Below are 17,369 nucleotides of genomic sequence, written 5' to 3'. Positions count from 1 at the left end.
GTATTGTCTTATCACTTTTGTGAGTGTTTACATAAACATCACTTGCAAGAGTGTTACAATTATGTGAATTCAAAAAAAGTTTAATTTCCGACATGGTTAAACGGCGTCGTATTGATCCCACCATCGAACCCCACAATCACAATGGCACTTTCCAAAGTCGCTGCCTAAACCTCAACGGCGCCTGCTTCGGCTTTTCGTTTCTTCTTCGATATAACCGAAGTTCTCTCTTATCTCTCCCCTCAATATCTCCGCCAAAGCTCTTTGTTAAATCCCTTGAAGCTCGCTGGTTTCTCTCCCCCTCCTTAGTCTCTCTTTTTACACCCCCCCCCCCCCCCACTCTCTCTCTCTCTCTCTCTCTCTCTCTCTCTCTTCCTATCTCTGTACAATGGCTCAAGTGGTGGCCATTCGATCGATTCAGAGCTCTTTGATGTGCCCCAGCACTGGATCCATTCATGACAGAGTCGAAAAGCTTTTAAAGCCTTCAACTTTTGCTTCCAAACTTCTGGTAGGCCAGGAGAAGAACAGCTCCCGAATCGTTTACTCGAGGCCTATGCGCATTGTCGCCAGGAGATCCACACGTGCTGAGCCCCAAGTCATCCCGGTCTCGCCCGAGGATGAACCCAATGTTCGTCCTGTTTACACTTCTGATTTTTCTTATTTCTTTGTTCAAATTGAAAGCGTTTTGAAGCGCTTGGTATTTGTGAAAGCATCTTCTAAATATTTTTCTTTTTATAAAGGCAGCCTTGCAGGCATGTGAAAAACGCAACTTGTTTATTTGCTAAGGAGGCGATAAGTATGCTTAATATTTATGGGGGCTACGTTTGGCTGCTGAGTTATGTGTTGAGAACGACGGAAATCATAAATTTCACTGCCGGGATTTTCATAGGTTTTAAGAAGTTTAGTTAGAGAAAATTGTTTTTTGATAAATAAGTTAGTAAGAGAAAATGTTGAAGATAGAAACAATTCAAAAATTTTCTGCGTTTCTACGAAAAAAATTTGTATGTTAGCTGAGGAAAATGATTTTGAAAAGCCAAGAAAATACATTTCTTGCGTAATCTTACTTACGACTCTTGAATACTGTTGATCAGGAGAAGTTCCAGCATTTACAAGCTCAACAGCTTCTTGATGCCACACCGGTGGGCGTGTGGTCCAAGCCGATCGTTAGGCGCAAGACAAAGATCGTATGCACGATCGGTCCTTCTACCAACACGCGGGAGATGATATGGAAGCTGGCTGAGGCGGGAATGAATGTTGCTCGAATGAATATGTCTCATGGAGACCACTCCTCACATCAGAAAGTTATAGATTTAGTCAAGGAATATAACGAACAATCCAAAGACAATGTGATTGCAATCATGCTCGACACCAAGGCAAGTTCTTGCTTCCCATTTTACTCGTCTCCTTTTTCATTAAGTTAGTGCACCGTATCGTGAAGCACATTTAGCGGTAAAAACTTCAAGACGCATGAGCCTGAGCGGCTAAATTCCATATTTCCCATCTCGATTAGTGGAGTAGCTTGATATAGTATATCTGGATCCAAACCAATTGCTTTTGGGTTGATCTAATGTCCTTGCCGCTCGGTGTATATATATCTCCGCAACAATATTGGCAATATTGGCGTATTTGTGTCGGTAGCATTTACTTCAGATGAACCGATAAAAAAGAAGCATTTACTTCAGTTGAATACTGTCATCCGATTAAGCATATACAGTAAATTTATATTCATCTGTAACATAAGAAATTTTGAACCAATATTTATCTGGTCTTTGGCTTGATTATTTCAAGAGGGCCATCCATGATTACGCCATGGCATTCTTTTTAGTACTTAACGTCATGGCACTTCGTACCGATAAAAAAAGAAGTCATGGCACTTTGTGTTCAGGAAACATGAAGGGCATATATCTTGTTCCAATTATACGGTGACTTCGGAACTTGATAGATTTTTACGTGGGAATATGTATTTTCTATACAGTGGAGATGTCAACTTGGAACTAATTTTTCTACATTAAGCTTTATAAAGAGCAAAATTGTAACCTGCTGTCTAATATAATCATTGCGTGTTCCAGTCAAGTATATCTTGACTATTATTGTTATTTGATTGGTCAACATCTTTGTATATATATTTTCTTCAGAATTGATTTTCCTGTTTTTGGTTTTTGTCAGGGTCCTGAAGTTAGGAGTGGGGACCTGCCACAACCAATCACATTATCAACTGGGCAAGAATTCACTTTTACAATTCGAAGAGGGGTTGGCTCGGCAGAGTGTGTTAGTGTGAACTATGATGATTTTGTTAATGATGTCGAAGTGGGTGACATGCTACTTGTTGATGGTATGCTATATCTTATTGATTATGTTAAGCTAGCTTTTATCACCTTTACTATGCTTATAGATAGACTAGTATCACTTGGGAGATATAATACTTTATTATATATGCTTCATCTTTTCAACTTAATTTTGGACATCATATATTTTAGTAAAGGTTGTTGGTATTGACAGTACAAAATCCCTTTCCGTATCTCTGGAGGGATTCATGACCCGTTTAGTTGTCACGATGACCTGTAACATATGCTTATATCAACTGCAGAGTAAACTATGTTGCACACATGTACACACATGAACACTTCCATATTTATGTGGGAGTTTGCGTCCTGTCACTAATTAAATATTCTCAGTTTTGAGATCAACCTAGTGCACGTATTGTGTCTGTTAGTGTCACTGTGAAATCATATGATATTCCCACATGTCCTAAGATGATATCAACATGAGTTAAAAATCTTTATTTCATAATTTTATGGAAGAAATAATCTAATCAACTCCAGATTGTACTACTTTTCAAGACAATGTGTACCGTGTCTCTCATATTATTCATAACTTGTATGCTGATATTGACTTATAAAAAAAGAAAAAAACTCGTATGCTGATATTATAATTCAGTAGGTTCTGCTGGTAAAAAATTATTATGAATTTGTGAGTGAAAACTTTTAGATAGGGTAAAAAGATGCTGATGCCATACGCCCAGATTCTACACTTCCCTTGATTTGGATTTCAGAACCTGTAAGGCCATTAAGAGAGTTACTGTACGCTAACCATAGACTCCTTTGGGAGATGGGGTACATTTGAACTGCAAGGTTAATTGAAGAAGCCAGCCCTCTGTCTTCCGGTGTTAGACAAGAATTTGGAAAAACATAACATATCATTGTTATGACATATGAATTATTGGCTCTTGATCTATGCTATAGGTGGTATGATGTCATTGACGGTGAAGTCCAAGACTGAAGATTCAGTGAAATGTGAAGTTGTTGATGGAGGAGAGCTAAAGTCTAGGCGCCACTTAAATGTTCGAGGAAAAAGTGCAACGCTGCCTTCTATCACTGGTTAGACCTGAAACCATTTTGTAGTCTATAATATCCTACTGATTTTCCATTTTTTTTTTCTCTCTCTCTCTCTCTCACTCAAAGATTAGGAGGTATTGAAGTTCCTTCTTATTGCAAATGGACACAAATTTCTATGTTGGTTTTTTGCAGAGAAGGATTGGGATGATATAAAATTTGGAGTGGACAACAAAGTTGACTTCTATGCTGTTTCCTTTGTCAAAGATGCAGAAGTAGTTCATGAATTGAAGAATTATCTGCAAAGTAAACATCCGGACACCATATCCTAAGTTTAGAAAAGAAACTGAGCAACATACTTGTTACTCTGCTCCAGAATAACCATTATAATTTAGTTTTTCCATTTGATGTGGCAGGCTGTGGTGCAGATATACACGTCATTGTTAAAATTGAAAGTGCAGATTCTATCCCAAATTTGCACTCCATTATCACCGCATCTGACGGGGTGATCTCCTTAATCATTTCATTGTATCTCAAATTCCATCTGTCTGATTACTTGTGAATATCAGTATCTTAAGTATTAATCTCGGTTTGGATTGAGAGGGGCTCTCAACCCATCTCATCTCATTATTACAACTTTCACAAATTCCCACACAAAATACAATAAACAATTCAACATTTTCAAATCCTAAAATAATAATAATATTAAACAATAATATTATAACAATATTTTATTCAGCTTAAAACTTTCATCTCAACTCACTATGCAAACCTAACCTAGTCTAAGTTTGGCTTCTTGGCTTACTAGTATATTAATTGTTGAAAGTAACACATGCCCTTCCTATTTCAGGCAATGGTTGCAAGAGGAGACCTTGGTGCTGAGCTCCCAATTGAGGAGGTTCCACTTCTCCAGGTATATTACCTTTACTAGAACAGCAATAGAAAGAGAGATTATCGTCTGGCCCTGCTATTTCACAGGGTTTTTAAGATATCAAGTTGAGTTATTTTCTCAGTTTTTTTTTTTCAAGTATATTCTCTGATATACAGAGCATTGTCAATACAAAATGCAGGAGGAGATAATCCGAATCTGCCGTAGCATGGGGAAGGCTGTTATTGTGGCAACAAATATGCTGGAAAGCATGATTGTACACCCAACACCAACCAGAGCAGAGGTGTCAGACATTGCAATTGCTGTGCGAGAGGGTGCTGACGCAGTTATGCTTTCTGGTGAAACTGCTCATGGAAAGTAAGTTACTTCTTTATGTATTCTCGTACATGGGATGTGTTTGTAGGAAATTATTTATGCGCATCATGAACATTGAGAAGTATTTGGGAGTTGGAACCCACCATACGGCAGCTCTGGGTTAGTACTTTCTGTATCTGTAAGTTTAGCAAGTTGAGGACTGCATGTACTTCTGACCACTCCTTGGTGCGTATAAAGGGATTTGATGTCCATGTAAACAATAACTATGGTTGAATGGTTTGGAATCCTTGCATATCCATAAATGTGTATGTCAGAGAGAGTTACCCAAGTTGCATCACTCAAAGTAACATCTTTTGCCTATAAGCCATATATGAGCTTTAATAATTTGGTTTATTGATGTGTAGACTTTTACAGCTTAGTGCTCTCCAATTACTTGAGTTCTATGCATGCAGGTTCCCGTTGAAAGCTGTGAAAGTCATGCACACAGTTGCATTACGAACTGAAGCTACCATATCAGGTGGTGAAACACCATCTAACCTGGGTCAAGCCTTCAAGGTTATTAACACGAGTTCATCTCTTTTCATCATTGAATCGATTTTTTTGTCAACACTGATTACTGACTGGAGTTTTTTTGTTCTATGTAGAACCATATGAGTGAAATGTTTGCATACCATGCAACCACGATGTCTAACACTCTTGGAACCTCAATAGTTGTCTTCACCAGAACTGGTTTCATGGGTATCCTACTGAGTCACTATCGACCTTCTGGCACCATATTTGCCTTTACAAATGAGTGAGTTTCTTGTTTCCTTGAGTCCCATATCACAATGCAATGAGGATGCTGTTTGCATGCTAGGTTATGATTTGTTGCATATTGGAACACATTGATTTGTGCATGTCCTGATGGTACAAGTTTGAGGGAAATCTCTCAAAACAAGGTGGCACCCACCAGGAAAACCCCCTTTCTATGAGAGGCTTGCCTTGGGTTTGCATGCCCGGGGCTAGTATTTGGCATTACTCATATTTCATATCCTCTTAGACTTCTCTGTATGCATAAATTTCCTGTTTATTCACTCCGAGCCCATAATTATTGAGTGGATAAACCGGTACAATATAGGTCTTAGTTTTCTCTGAGGTGGAGTGAGTGAGTGAGGTTCATTACTGGCTGGATTGCCAACTCATCAATGAGGTCTATGATCTATTTGGTGGGCTAACCTAGAGATTGGAACAAGGGTATTACCACCACACCCACTTATAAAAAAAAAAGTATTACCACCACACCACACCTCCCACCCCCCCCCCCCCAAAAAAAAAAAAAAAAAAAAAAAACCAATGATTGTGAATCGAGTAGTGTAGCTGACAACATGACTTTGATAACCATGCAGGAAGAGAATACAGCAGAGGTTGGCTTTGTATCAAGGAGTGTGCCCTGTATACATGCAGTTCTCTGATGATGCTGAAGAGACCTTTGTGAATGCCTTAGCTTTACTACAGGTAAAGGTTTTCACAGGAGAATTTACTTGCACCCTTTGTTGGGAAGTAATTAAGATTTAGATCTGCTCAATTTTAGCTAAACCATAATCAGGATTTATTAGTTTGTTGATGTAATAAGTTCTGACACTTCAATATTTTTTTTTTTATCTTTTCAAACCCCGAAATTTTCTGTACATTGTTTGGGTTTGTTATGCATGTGGCTGGGTGCCAATGGCCCAATGCTTTTGTCCCAAGGAAATTGTCCTTTAGCTTTTCCTGATTCCCAGTGGTATGCTTTCTGAACAACCATGCTGTCCATTTTGGCTAAGGAATTATGTCAACCATTTAAATTAAGGGCATAGCCCTTGGGAAGATAATTTAAGATTTGGGCAAATCAAAGCTCTGCTAAGTGAAGTCTTCTCGCCCTAACTTCAGAGTTTTCTTGGGAATCAGAGTTCATTGAATTGCATTAGCCAAGAACAATGAATAGATATTTTTGTTAATTCAATCATTGTTCTTGCCGTATGTAGATTTCCTTACATTGGAAATTGTGGTATTTTTCATGATAACGTGTGTTTGTTTATGTTGGCCATCTTCATAGCTTATAATGTATCTATATCGGTTTTCACATGCAGAAACAAGGGATGGTTAAGGAAGGAGAAGAGGTAGCACTTCTTCAGAGTGGACGACAACCCATCTGGCGATTCCAATCCACTCATAACATTCAGGTCCGGAAAGTGTAGATGCAGAGTAAGATCAAGGGCCCGCATAATTTTAGTTATCTGCCCATGCATTGAGTATTCCATATTGTCAGGGCGCTCAAATTTATTCTGTGGCTTCCCCACGATTAGTGAAGTAATTTTTGGTTGGTTTGTTATTTGCGTGTATTTCGAGGTTCCATCTGTTTCTTTATGTTCTATTTTTTTTTTTTTTTTTTCCCGTGGAATTCTGTGCATTTCAATTTCTTGGTATGTGTTTAAATTTCATCAGCTTGCTGGTGAATGTTGTTAACACTAAAAGCTAGTTTGTCTGAGGATTATAACACTATTATTTATGATCCAAAATATTGAATCTTCGATCTGAACAGGCTGTAATGTCGATCAGTCATGCAATAATATAACGACCACCTGCGCTTATGTAACCTTTCCGTCTCCACAATGACTATCCTAATGGAACCTGCAGAAAAATGCCCTCTAATTTTGCATGAAACATTGAAACTAGTACTGTTGTAATGAGCCATAGATATCACCTAAATGAACCTGCACATTGTGATCAGATAATGTAATTATTTTAAACTTATAATCTCTGATCTAAATTATGACCGTATCCTCAATATATTATTATGATTATTTTTGCTAATTAATGACTTTGGAAATTAAGCAGGATGGTAATATGTGTGTGGAGGTACTTATGATCTCTAAAAATAGTACATTAATTAATGCTAGGCCTATACATACATACATATATATATATATATATATATATATATATATACATGTGGACAAATAGAAGTAGTTTAAACAAAACAAGTAGCCGGCATCCTAATTCCAGCCCCACTAGCGCCATTAAACAAAGCAAACTTGTACCCCGCCAGCACAATGCACACACACATATTCCCAGTTATCCATCAATGAGAACAAAATCACGTTGGCATGCATTGGGACAGAATAACAAAACAAGAAGAAAAGTCAAACAACATAATCGTTTATTTCTCTTTGGAGGCAGGGTACTGACCCTGACCAGATATATCCAACATCTGGAATTAATAATTCATACACTCTTTAAAATAGCGGAACTATATCCAGTCTGATCATCATAATACTTTGACCAAAACATCACGCCTCCATACTTCCGTGACTTCCTAATAACAGGAAGGATCTGAGAGGTCAGCACGTCTGGTGGAATATACCCACTTCCGGCCGCTTGTGGAGCCGCCGGCAAACCCAAAAATATCCTCCCGGCCTTGATTTTATTCCATCTTTTCCATGAACTCACAAGGTTGGTGATGTTACCTGAACTGTATTGGCATGGAGCATTGTTATAGAACTGAACCCAAACGTAGTCATAAAGACCTGTGTTAAGGGCAGTGCCAAGAAATCTATCGGGAAATGGACACTGGGGAGCTGCAGTTAAGTACACCTTTCTTCGTCGCTTGCTGTGTATCTTCAGGTACTGTGCAAGGTCCTGCCAATACTGCGTAGAGCCAAGCTCTATATCGAAGTCTATGCCATCCAATACAGCATCTCCTAGTGGGCGTGATGATGATTTACCACCCAAGAAGTTCTTCCACAGAAAGCGTGCTACTTTCTTGGCATCCTTGGAAGAAGCGAGAGAATAGTTTCCGACTCCCCCTCCGATGGAAAGCATCACCTTGATTCCAAGCTTTTGGCAACTTCTAATGCCATCACTAACTATATTGCAACCATTGGATGCTGGATTGCAGTGACCTGCAAGGTTGATTTCTGGGGTTTGGCCATTGCCGAATATGTTGAGGAAGGCTATGTTCACGTATAAATATCTCCCCGTAGCGCAGGTATCAGATAGTGTTCCCTCGTTGCCGTTTTGACCCCAGTAAATGGCGATACCACCGGCGTGAGAGGTTTTGAAAAGGGTCAGGATTATTAGGAGGGGAAAGAGTAGAGGAGTAAGTCGAAGATCTCTAGCCATTTTTGCTGTCTATAGCTAGTGCCTCAACCTGAATCCTGTTGAACCCTCTTTTCTTGTGTGTTTGAGCTTTCAAAACGTCAAGAGAAGACTTCTTTTATAGGGTTCAACCGTTCAGATCCAGCGAGTTTAAAATTCTGACCAATACGCGTTCCGAATTCAATTCGGATATAGTTAATGATGAGGTATAATATATATAAACCTAGAAAAAACCTACGGCCTGCAATCTCCATTTTTTGTGCAGTACTCAACGGCCTAGTACTATTGACGTGAAGCAAGGCACATGCATAGACATGTTCTAAAGTTGTCATGGAAGACAATTAATAGATAGTTTACTTCACATTTGTTGTTATCATATGTCCAAAGCATATATATTTGTGAAAATTGTATAATAGATATGATAATCCTAACCTCCATATGTAAAGAATTGGTTGGGAATATGAGAAAGGTTAGGTTTCAGTTCTATTAGACATTGCGAGTAGTTCAACAGTCCTTATCATGCATGAACAAAAATAAAGGGAACAAGAAGAAAAGGACGCCTTATGCATGTATGTATAAGCTATATATCCATAAGTATTGTTCGTTAGCTAGCGACTTAATCAGGGCATGTTTAGATGCTTAAAGTATCTCAAAATTCTGTGATCAATAGCAGTAAAATTATTTGGGTGAAGATGCTTTATTGGGTTTTTGAAAACGAGTGAGAAAAAGTTGAAAATGAGATCAACTAACTCTTTAAAAAATGCATGTGCAGTTCCTTTCAAAGAAAGTACTCAAATGAATGCCTTATGCAATCAAATATGAAAGGAGACTAGGCGAGCCCACCTACGTAGCCACATTAAGGGAGCGCCCCAATTATGCTAATCGGGGCCCTATCCCCAAGTCTACACTTCAAGTTCTTGAGGAGTTTCAAGTTTTGTAATTAGAATATAATATATATATATATATATATATATATGGTCCTCACGAAATGAAGAAGTGGGAAAAAATTGATAAAGAGAGAGAATGAACGAAATGAAGACGTGGGAAAAAAATTGATAAAGAGAGAGAAGGAACAAAGGTAAAAAAAAATAAAAAAATTTATTCACCGGTTACGCGGAGGTTCCCTAGCTAACCGGTTGCAAATAGAGTTTTTCTTTTTTCCTACCTCTTCATTTCGTTCATTCTCTTTCTCTATCAATTTTTTCCCACTTCTTCATTTCATTTTTCCCAGTTCTGCTAGAGGGTCTAGTGCAAAGCTGAAATTCGAGGCTTCCGAAGACCACAAAGATGAGAGATCCAACAATGATCTTGAAGACACAGATGATTAAGATTTTCGCTTTGAAGACATGTCAAAATGGTTGAATTGTAAGTGTTTGAAAAGTGAAATCAATACCAAGTATTTCACTATAATTTCTTTGCTAATTTCAAAACTCCTCTAGTTTTCTTTTCCTTGGACTAAAATTGAATAGTAAAAAGAAAATTGATGACGATCTCGGGAATTTTATAGAAGATGTTAGAATGCTATAGAAGGGAAGCAAAAATATTGACCAATGTGAGAAAGCTTCTTTTTTTTTTTGCAATTAGTGTTAAGATCTAAAGAGAGCTAATATTTTGGATCAACAAAGAGTCGGCTGTTCTCTTTGGGGCCTTTCCGACGTTTCTGTGCAGTGTTGGTTTTGACCCATCATGATCCGCCCAGTATACCTTATCATCTCTGGTTGGAAAATTCTTGTTGCTTCCTTTTCTTTATACCATGTAAGTTAAAGTTGTGCTTTAATCCTGAGCTTTCTCTTGGAGGCTTAGAGTAGCCTCAGACGTCTTCTTCCCCTTTTTGTCTGTTAGTTTTTTTTTCTTAATATATCAGCTGACGTGAGCAAATTATCCGGCGATTCCCCACAGCTGGTTGTACGTGGCAGAATTGGGGAAAAAGTTAATAAAAAGAGAGAAGGAATGAAGGTAGAAAAAATAAATTTTGTATTCACCGATTACGCAAGTTATCCAGCCGGTTGCAAATAGAGTTTTTCTAGTTTTAAAGCTGTGTAGAACTGACAGATGAAGCTCCTCTTCAATCATTTTGCAGGAATCAGCATAAATGGCCAGAATTAAGCTCTAAAGGAGTTTTCATAAAGTTGGGAACCATTGATCGTAACATCATAATAAAAGCTTTGTCATGAAGTCTTATCAATTTGGGGAATTAGTGCCAAGCTAGACATTCACAACCCAATGACATCGAAATTCTTGTACAAACGTTGCGCATTCAACTCCTCCCAGCTATCAAATTCAGACAACATTTGGGTCGTCATACTGCAAGCTATGCAGACAGTTCTGTTACCGTTTTCCCCGCCTAATCCTCTTCATGTAGATCTACGCTGTCATTTTCTCCTGCATTTTTTGTAAACCATAATGATCATCATTTGCAACTTATAAACAAGTGGAATGGTAAGAAATGAAAATAACCACGCATGTAATTAATACATTAAGAATATCACAAATTGGAAAGGCAAAATGTACAACAGTTTGCGAGTATGGGTAAGAAATTCGTCATGTCCATGGTACGCCTCTTTCATATCATGTAGATTGTAAATGAAACAACTGAAGCCAAAATCTGAAATTAGATACTTTAGACAGTACTCTCGTAAAATCGATCATCTTCTCAATCTGATGCTCAGATTAGTTATATATATATATATATATATATATATATATATATATATATATTTTTCTGAATGGTGAGGCCAGTGCAGTGGTGCAGGATGGGTAAAGCGTGGCAAGTACCAGCTATATGTCTAATTAATCTATGTATACATTATATGCAACGAGACTTAATATGCAATTACCATATATATCTATCCAGCCTGGAAAGAATACACGAGCTAGGGGACTTTCCCAATAATGCACTGTACTATTTAACACTTGTTGGAATCTGCAATCTAAAGTCAAATGCACCCACCCACGTTTTGCTTTAAAGCCTCAGTGGCTTGAAGTTTCCAGAGATTGCATGCAGGTGCTTCATGTAGTACAGATAATGCCTGGAAAATTCCAGGTCAGAAGCCAAATACATTATTTAAGAAGTAATCACTAGAAAATTATATAAGATCCAGCTTTGTAATTTATATATGAAAAGTTATATTCTCAAGCCGGTGTATAGAGCACACTTTTTTTTTTTTATAAGCAGGTGTATAGAGCACACTACTTCGTAAAGTGCTTTCATGGCATAATTTGATTTCGAAGATAAATTTTAAAACTTAATATATTCTCATCCAACAAATTAACAGATTGTTAAAGATAAAGTTGGACAAAATGAAAATGGAAAGTCAAGTAAATTAAAGTCAATTTCTAGTGATTAGTCAATTCCTTAATTTAAGACTTATAATCTGTTTTATACAGCTACATAATCGTGTTTGTACAACCATACATATATTATATATAATACTAATTAAGACAGTACTATACCTACACTGCTATGTGTTCAGTAAAAAACATTTTTTCAAAACATTGTTACAGATCATCGACATGACATGAGCAACCCTAATGTTGAAGAAGAGCCACATATATAATACGTAACTAAGACCCCACATCCATCCGACCCAGCACTGCAAGAAGAATTTTCCTCAAATTTAAGGCCATTCTGGCCGGAGAAAATTTTCTAGTTGTTTGTTGGGAATCATTCACAAAACGACTTTCACGGAGACCTTCATGATCAACTCTATCCTCTATGCAAAGTCAACAGCTAGACCATCATGTTTTTAGTTCAGGAGAGATGGAAAGATACAAGAAGTACCATATATTATATCAACTTGAAGTTTTAATTCATTTGAGTATATATCCAATACTTCAGCTGTTGAATATTTGTTTGAATTCCGGCTTGGAAGTTAATTTCCCATTATTTGTTTGTTGCGTGGGATAAACTTTTGCAACATCTGGTTCAACTTCCCTTAATTAATAAATATATATAGTTCTCTTCATCCATTTTCAGCATCACCTAGCAGCTTAATTCAATATCGAATCTAATATTGTAAGCGCTCAGTTCTTTAACTGATGCGCTCAGTTCCTCCAACCAAAAGCAACCAGATAACAAAGAAGAGAAAATGGTTATTTATTACCAAACAAACATGGGACATGAGAATTTTGAGGAATTCAGCTGACATCAAGATAGAGGGAGGGACTCACTAGTTCTCACCAACTTTATGTAAAGTTAACATATAAACATATCAGATGCTAATATGAAGATAGAGGGAGAGACTCACCAAGGAAGGGAGAGGGCGTAAAGCAATTGATCTTAAGTTCTCACTAGTGCTCTCAAGATTTCTCCAGTTATGAATAAAATCCGGTATTGTTCCATTTAAGTTGTTACCGTTTACGCGGCTGCAATGAGCATTAAAACGTCACTGATCCTACAATATATTAACAAGAGTTCATATACTTGACGAAGTATATACTATAGAAAAACTTACAAATCTGTCAAGTTTTTCAGCCTGCCAAAGTTCCTTGGGTAAATTTCCAGTCGAATTATTTCAGGATAACATCCTGCAAGGACAAGTATTCAAGACAGATTGACAAATCAACATTCAGAATAAAACAACCAGTATATTCAACTAAGTAATACATAAAAATAATAATAAAATGATAACAAGGACTCACAAAGTTTCCAAATTAACTAGTTTCCCCATTTCTGAGGGGACTGTTCCAGAAAATTGATTTGCTTCAAGATTCCTGATTCAAAAAAAATTTCATTTCGTTTGCTAGCAATTTCCCACCACGCAAACTCAAACAGTGATGTGTTTCGTAAATATTGTGTTCAAAACAGATAAAAGACTCCGAAACAAATCAAGTTAGCTAGAAGTCATAAAATCAAGTAAGAACAGTTAGAATGAGAGCCACTTACAACTCTATCAACAAAATTTAACGCTTGGTCCTCATCACATTGAAGATGAAGCTGGATGATATCTGAAAAAGTATGAAAAGAATGTCCAAGGAAAGCCTAAAGCAACATTTAAGTGATAAGTACTCCAAGAAGGTTCACCAATAATCACCACAGGAGCAAATACCAGTCTTGAAATGGTGGAATCGATTATTATCCCTGATAATTATTTCACGTTCAACTATCTTGGAGATGAGCTTGGCTGCAATATGGCAATCCCCACAAACACGGAGATTCTTGGTAATTCTAATTTGCATCCCTGGCTCAGTGTTCAGAATGGCAAAGACAATAGCCAACTTCTCACTATGAACGGCCAGATGACATTCCTTATCCTCCTCCTCAACATCATGTAGGGCAGAATAAGTCTCAGGAACATAACCTAATTCTTTCATCTTTCCCACTAGCACGTCTAACTCTTCATATATTTCCTTAGATTGTGGATGTGATTGGTCGCCAGCAAGAAAGGTGTGAATCCTATCATTGAGCTCAATATTGCTGTTGCCAGGCACTTTCTTAATTCCTCTACTCTTCATAATTGTTCGGATAGTTGTTGCATCTTGCCATCTGCCAGCCTTTGCATAGATGTTGGATAACAAGACATAATAACTTGACTGCTCAGGAGCCAATTGGAAAAGTTGATCAGCAGCTAGAAGCCCAATATTCATATTCGAGTGCACCCGACAGGCACTCAGCAGAGACCCCCAAACTCTCTCATTAGGCTCCACTGGCATCTGCTTGATGAAACTATAGGCCTCATCTACTTGTCCAGAACGTCCTAACAGATCTACCATGCAAGCAAAGTGTTCAATCCTTGGAATTATCCTATACTCCTCAGCCATCAATTTAAAATAATATTGACCCTCGTCCAATAGTCCCGCATGGCTGCAAGCCGAGATAACTGAAACAAAGGCAATAGAATCTGGACTAAGACCCAAGTCCCGCATTTTGGCAAAAAGTGCCACAGCATCACGACCTTGCCCATTAAGACCATAAGCAGAGATCATTGAGGTCCATGATACAACATCCCGGAACTTCATTCTGTCAAATACTTCCCTTGCATCTCTTAAACTTCCACACTTAGCGTACATGTCAACCAATGCATTCTCCAACAGTAAATTTGGTCGAAGTTTCTTCCTCTCAACATAGTCATGCATCCGCCTCCCTAGAGATAGAGCTGAAAGATCCCCACAAGCAGGAAGAACACTAGCAATAGTGACTGCATCTGGTTCTATCCCATATGCTACCATCTGTAAATATAAATTAACTGCTTTCTCAGGCATTGAATTATTAACATACACTCCTATCATCACATTCCATGAAACCAGAGTCTTTTTTGTCAACTTCATGAACATCTCCTTAACGTATGTAACATTGTTAGAGGTTGTGTTAGTTACAGCTGGCAACAGACTAGCCATTGTTCCAGCATCTGGTTTAAGTTTTAACACCTCCATTTCTTTACAAACCTCTAATGCATCTTCAAACCGTACATTTTGTGCATAACCAGCAACCATCGAATTCCAGGAAACCAAATCTCTATTGGGCATCTCATCAAGAACTTGTCGAGCCTCCATTAAACAACCACATTTCCCATACATTGCAACTAAACCATTCCCGATATACAAGTGCGAATCAAGCCAGACTTTTATAACAGCACCATGAATTTGCGACCCAACCCTCAAATCCTCCAACCCAGAACATGCTTTCAACACACAAGGGTATGTATAATTATCAGGCTCAAATCCATGGCTAGCCATGGCTTTGTAAACAAGAAGAGCTTCACGGTATAAATGGTTATTTACGTAGCTTCTTATCATGACATTAAAGAAAACAACATTCTTCTCAGGAATGTCATCAAATATGTGGCGTGTGACACCGGGTTCCCCATGAGCTGCATAACCCCTCATGAGTTTGATGCCAAGGGAAGGGTTTGAGTTAAAATGTTGATCAACAATGATCTTGGAATGGATTTTCTTCAAGGTTTGAATATCTGGGTATTGGTCCAATACTTTAACACACAACTCTTCAGTGAGAACTACCCTTTTCTGGGTGAATTGGGGTTTTTGGGTTAGGAAGACTTGGCTTTGCGGTTGTCTAGCAATTGAAAAAAAGCGGGAAAGATAAGTGATTGGTTTCATGAATGGGTGGGATGTCTTGAAAATGAGGCTTAGAAAATGAGGTTTAGGGGGAGAGAAGTCGACCTTTTGAGATTCAGATAACATGTTTGATATTTGGTGTACCCAAGGTCCATCATCATCAATGGATGTTATCCCCTTGAACCGTCCTACTAAGCATACTTAAATGGGCCACTTTTCTCATGTACAAGAATATTTTATGGAGTCGCATATCTTGCAGTATTGAGCTATTTATCTTTACCGCATAAGGAATGGTAGGAGTTCAGTCCTCAAAAATCTTGAAGTCTTGTGATTTTCCAGGGGCTCTTATGGTTGAGGTAAGCAGGCGGGAAAAAGAGTGCTGACATGCACCGAGAGACGAGACAGCTGGGAAGGGAGACCACGACACTAACGTGTGGCGTGAGAAATGGTGACCGAGTAAAAGATGGGAGAGTAAGCAGACTTGAGAGAGAGTGTGTCACTCCCTATACTCGGGGGTGAACCCTTTTAACTTGAAATCCACAAAATATAAAACTTAGATACAATAATCATTCAAAATCAAATACCTCAAAAATATTCCTGATGTGCCATCGTTTCCAGTTGTCACAACCATCAAAGTCATCTGAAAAAAATGGTTGAGAGAAAAGAGTAAGTCCACCGACTCAATAAGCAGCTAACATATACTAGTGTGTAAACATGAGTCAGTTACATAATGCACAAACAGGCAGTTCTCAAAAACAGGCAATGGTATTTTTAGAAGCATTTCATTACAATAACAATATAGACACTATTATATCAAGTGGCAGGGCCAAAGGCTACTATCATATCCCATGGCAAGGCCAAATGCCACTATTGTATCTCATGGCAAGGTCGGAAACCACTATTATATTCCGTGGCAGGGCCGGAGGCCACTATTGTATCCTGTGACAGGGTTGGAGGCCACTATTGTATCCCTTGGCAAGGCCGGGAATCAAAGCAAAATATAATCTTATGCCTCAGGATTTTCAGATACAATGCAATAACATAAATAGTATACTAATCAGATAATATCATATGATCAGATAAAATATTTTAGAATTCATGTTCACATTTTATTCAGTAGAGAAGCAATGTACAAAAATTGCTGGTACTACAGCAGGACACAAGTGTAGTAGTGAGTGGTGAGGGCTTAGTGTGGTGAAGCCTGTTGGCTCACAGAGGCTCTAACAGAGGGCGTGTGGCGACGCGGTTTTGTGTCATGATCGGTATAGAGTTAGTGACAAAGAGATAAAACAGAGGGTTAGAAAGAGAAAGGGACAAAACGAAGTGATGGAGGGAGGGAGGGAGAGAGAGAGAGAGAGAGAGCGTTGGAACCGTATACCAGAGAGACACCGAGACAGAGAAAAGAGGATTGAGAGGCTTACCGGCGGTTTCGTGCGACGTCGTGAATGGGGGGGAGGAGCTGGGCAGCGTGGAGAGTGGCGGCCTAGGCATGGAGAGGAAGAGAGAGTGAGACCCAGTGAGAGAGAAAGATTCGGAGGGGGGGAGAGAGAGAGAGAGAGCGAGAGGCTTACTGGCTTCGACGACGGAAACCAAGGACGGAGGCGTTGGCGTGAGGCGTACAACGGGAGAAAGATCGCGGGGAAGAGAGACAGAGAGAGAGAGAGAGAGAGAGAGGCATCAGCGTCACCCCGGGGGGGAAGTAGAGG

At 38.6% G+C, this 17,369-nt stretch overlaps 3 protein-coding genes across 4 annotated transcripts; 1 reads left to right on the top strand and 2 right to left on the bottom strand.

Moving 5' to 3' along the window:
- Positions 1-204: 204 nt before the first annotated feature.
- On the top strand, positions 205-7,147 carry LOC121255603 (plastidial pyruvate kinase 2). Its single transcript, XM_041155998.1, has 12 exons — positions 205-625; positions 1,089-1,370; positions 2,164-2,329; positions 3,240-3,374; positions 3,525-3,635; positions 3,746-3,834; positions 4,180-4,242; positions 4,400-4,575; positions 4,986-5,088; positions 5,178-5,326; positions 5,919-6,027; positions 6,642-7,147. Exons 1-12 carry the CDS (start codon positions 386-388, stop codon positions 6,747-6,749), a joined length of 1,731 nt encoding a protein of 576 aa, XP_041011932.1. The 5' UTR covers positions 205-385; the 3' UTR covers positions 6,750-7,147.
- A 403-nt stretch (positions 7,148-7,550) lies between these two features.
- Positions 7,551-9,241, bottom strand: LOC121255604 (hevamine-A-like). The gene has a single exon (XM_041155999.1). The coding sequence runs from the start codon at positions 8,671-8,673 to the stop codon at positions 7,777-7,779; it is 897 nt and encodes a 298-aa protein (XP_041011933.1). The 5' UTR covers positions 8,674-9,241; the 3' UTR covers positions 7,551-7,776.
- A 1,359-nt stretch (positions 9,242-10,600) lies between these two features.
- On the bottom strand, positions 10,601-16,255 carry LOC121255600 (putative pentatricopeptide repeat-containing protein At3g49142). Of its 2 annotated transcripts, XM_041155995.1 has the most exons (6): positions 13,535-16,255; positions 13,291-13,362; positions 13,104-13,176; positions 12,897-13,014; positions 11,487-11,678; positions 10,601-11,031 (listed from the first exon to the last, which is right to left on the bottom strand). In XM_041155995.1, the coding sequence occupies exon 1, from the start codon at positions 15,787-15,789 to the stop codon at positions 13,669-13,671; it is 2,121 nt and encodes a 706-aa protein (XP_041011929.1). In that variant the 5' UTR covers positions 15,790-16,255; the 3' UTR covers positions 10,601-11,031; positions 11,487-11,678; positions 12,897-13,014; positions 13,104-13,176; positions 13,291-13,362; positions 13,535-13,668. The 2 variants fall into 2 exon arrangements, with proteins under 2 accessions (XP_041011929.1, XP_041011928.1); XM_041155994.1 differs by lacking the exon at positions 11,487-11,678.
- Between the last annotated feature and the right edge of the window lie 1,114 nt (positions 16,256-17,369).

Source organism: Juglans microcarpa x Juglans regia, chromosome 3D (genome assembly GCF_004785595.1).
Source record: "Juglans microcarpa x Juglans regia isolate MS1-56 chromosome 3D, Jm3101_v1.0, whole genome shotgun sequence".
Taxonomy (NCBI): Eukaryota; Viridiplantae; Streptophyta; class Magnoliopsida; order Fagales; family Juglandaceae; genus Juglans; species Juglans microcarpa x Juglans regia.
The sequence above is the reverse complement of the archived record's forward strand: the minus strand, read 5'-3'. Positions and strand labels throughout refer to the sequence as shown.

What these genes read in the sequence shown, in the direction of transcription:
- LOC121255603 (XM_041155998.1), top strand. Translation starts at nt 386, where the DNA reads ATGGCTCAAGTGGTGGCCATTCGATCGATTCAGAGCTCTTTGATGTGC. An exon ending in AACGCTGCCTTCTATCACTG is followed by an intron (nt 3,375 to 3,524) that starts GTTAGACCTGAA and finishes GGTTTTTTGCAG; the next exon opens with AGAAGGATTGGGATGATATA. An exon ending in TTATCACCGCATCTGACGGG is followed by an intron (nt 3,835 to 4,179) that starts GTGATCTCCTTA and finishes TTCCTATTTCAG; the next exon opens with GCAATGGTTGCAAGAGGAGA.
- LOC121255604 (XM_041155999.1), bottom strand. Translation starts at nt 8,673, where the DNA reads ATGGCTAGAGATCTTCGACTTACTCCTCTACTCTTTCCCCTCCTAATA.
- LOC121255600 (XM_041155995.1), bottom strand. Translation starts at nt 15,789, where the DNA reads ATGTTATCTGAATCTCAAAAGGTCGACTTCTCTCCCCCTAAACCTCAT.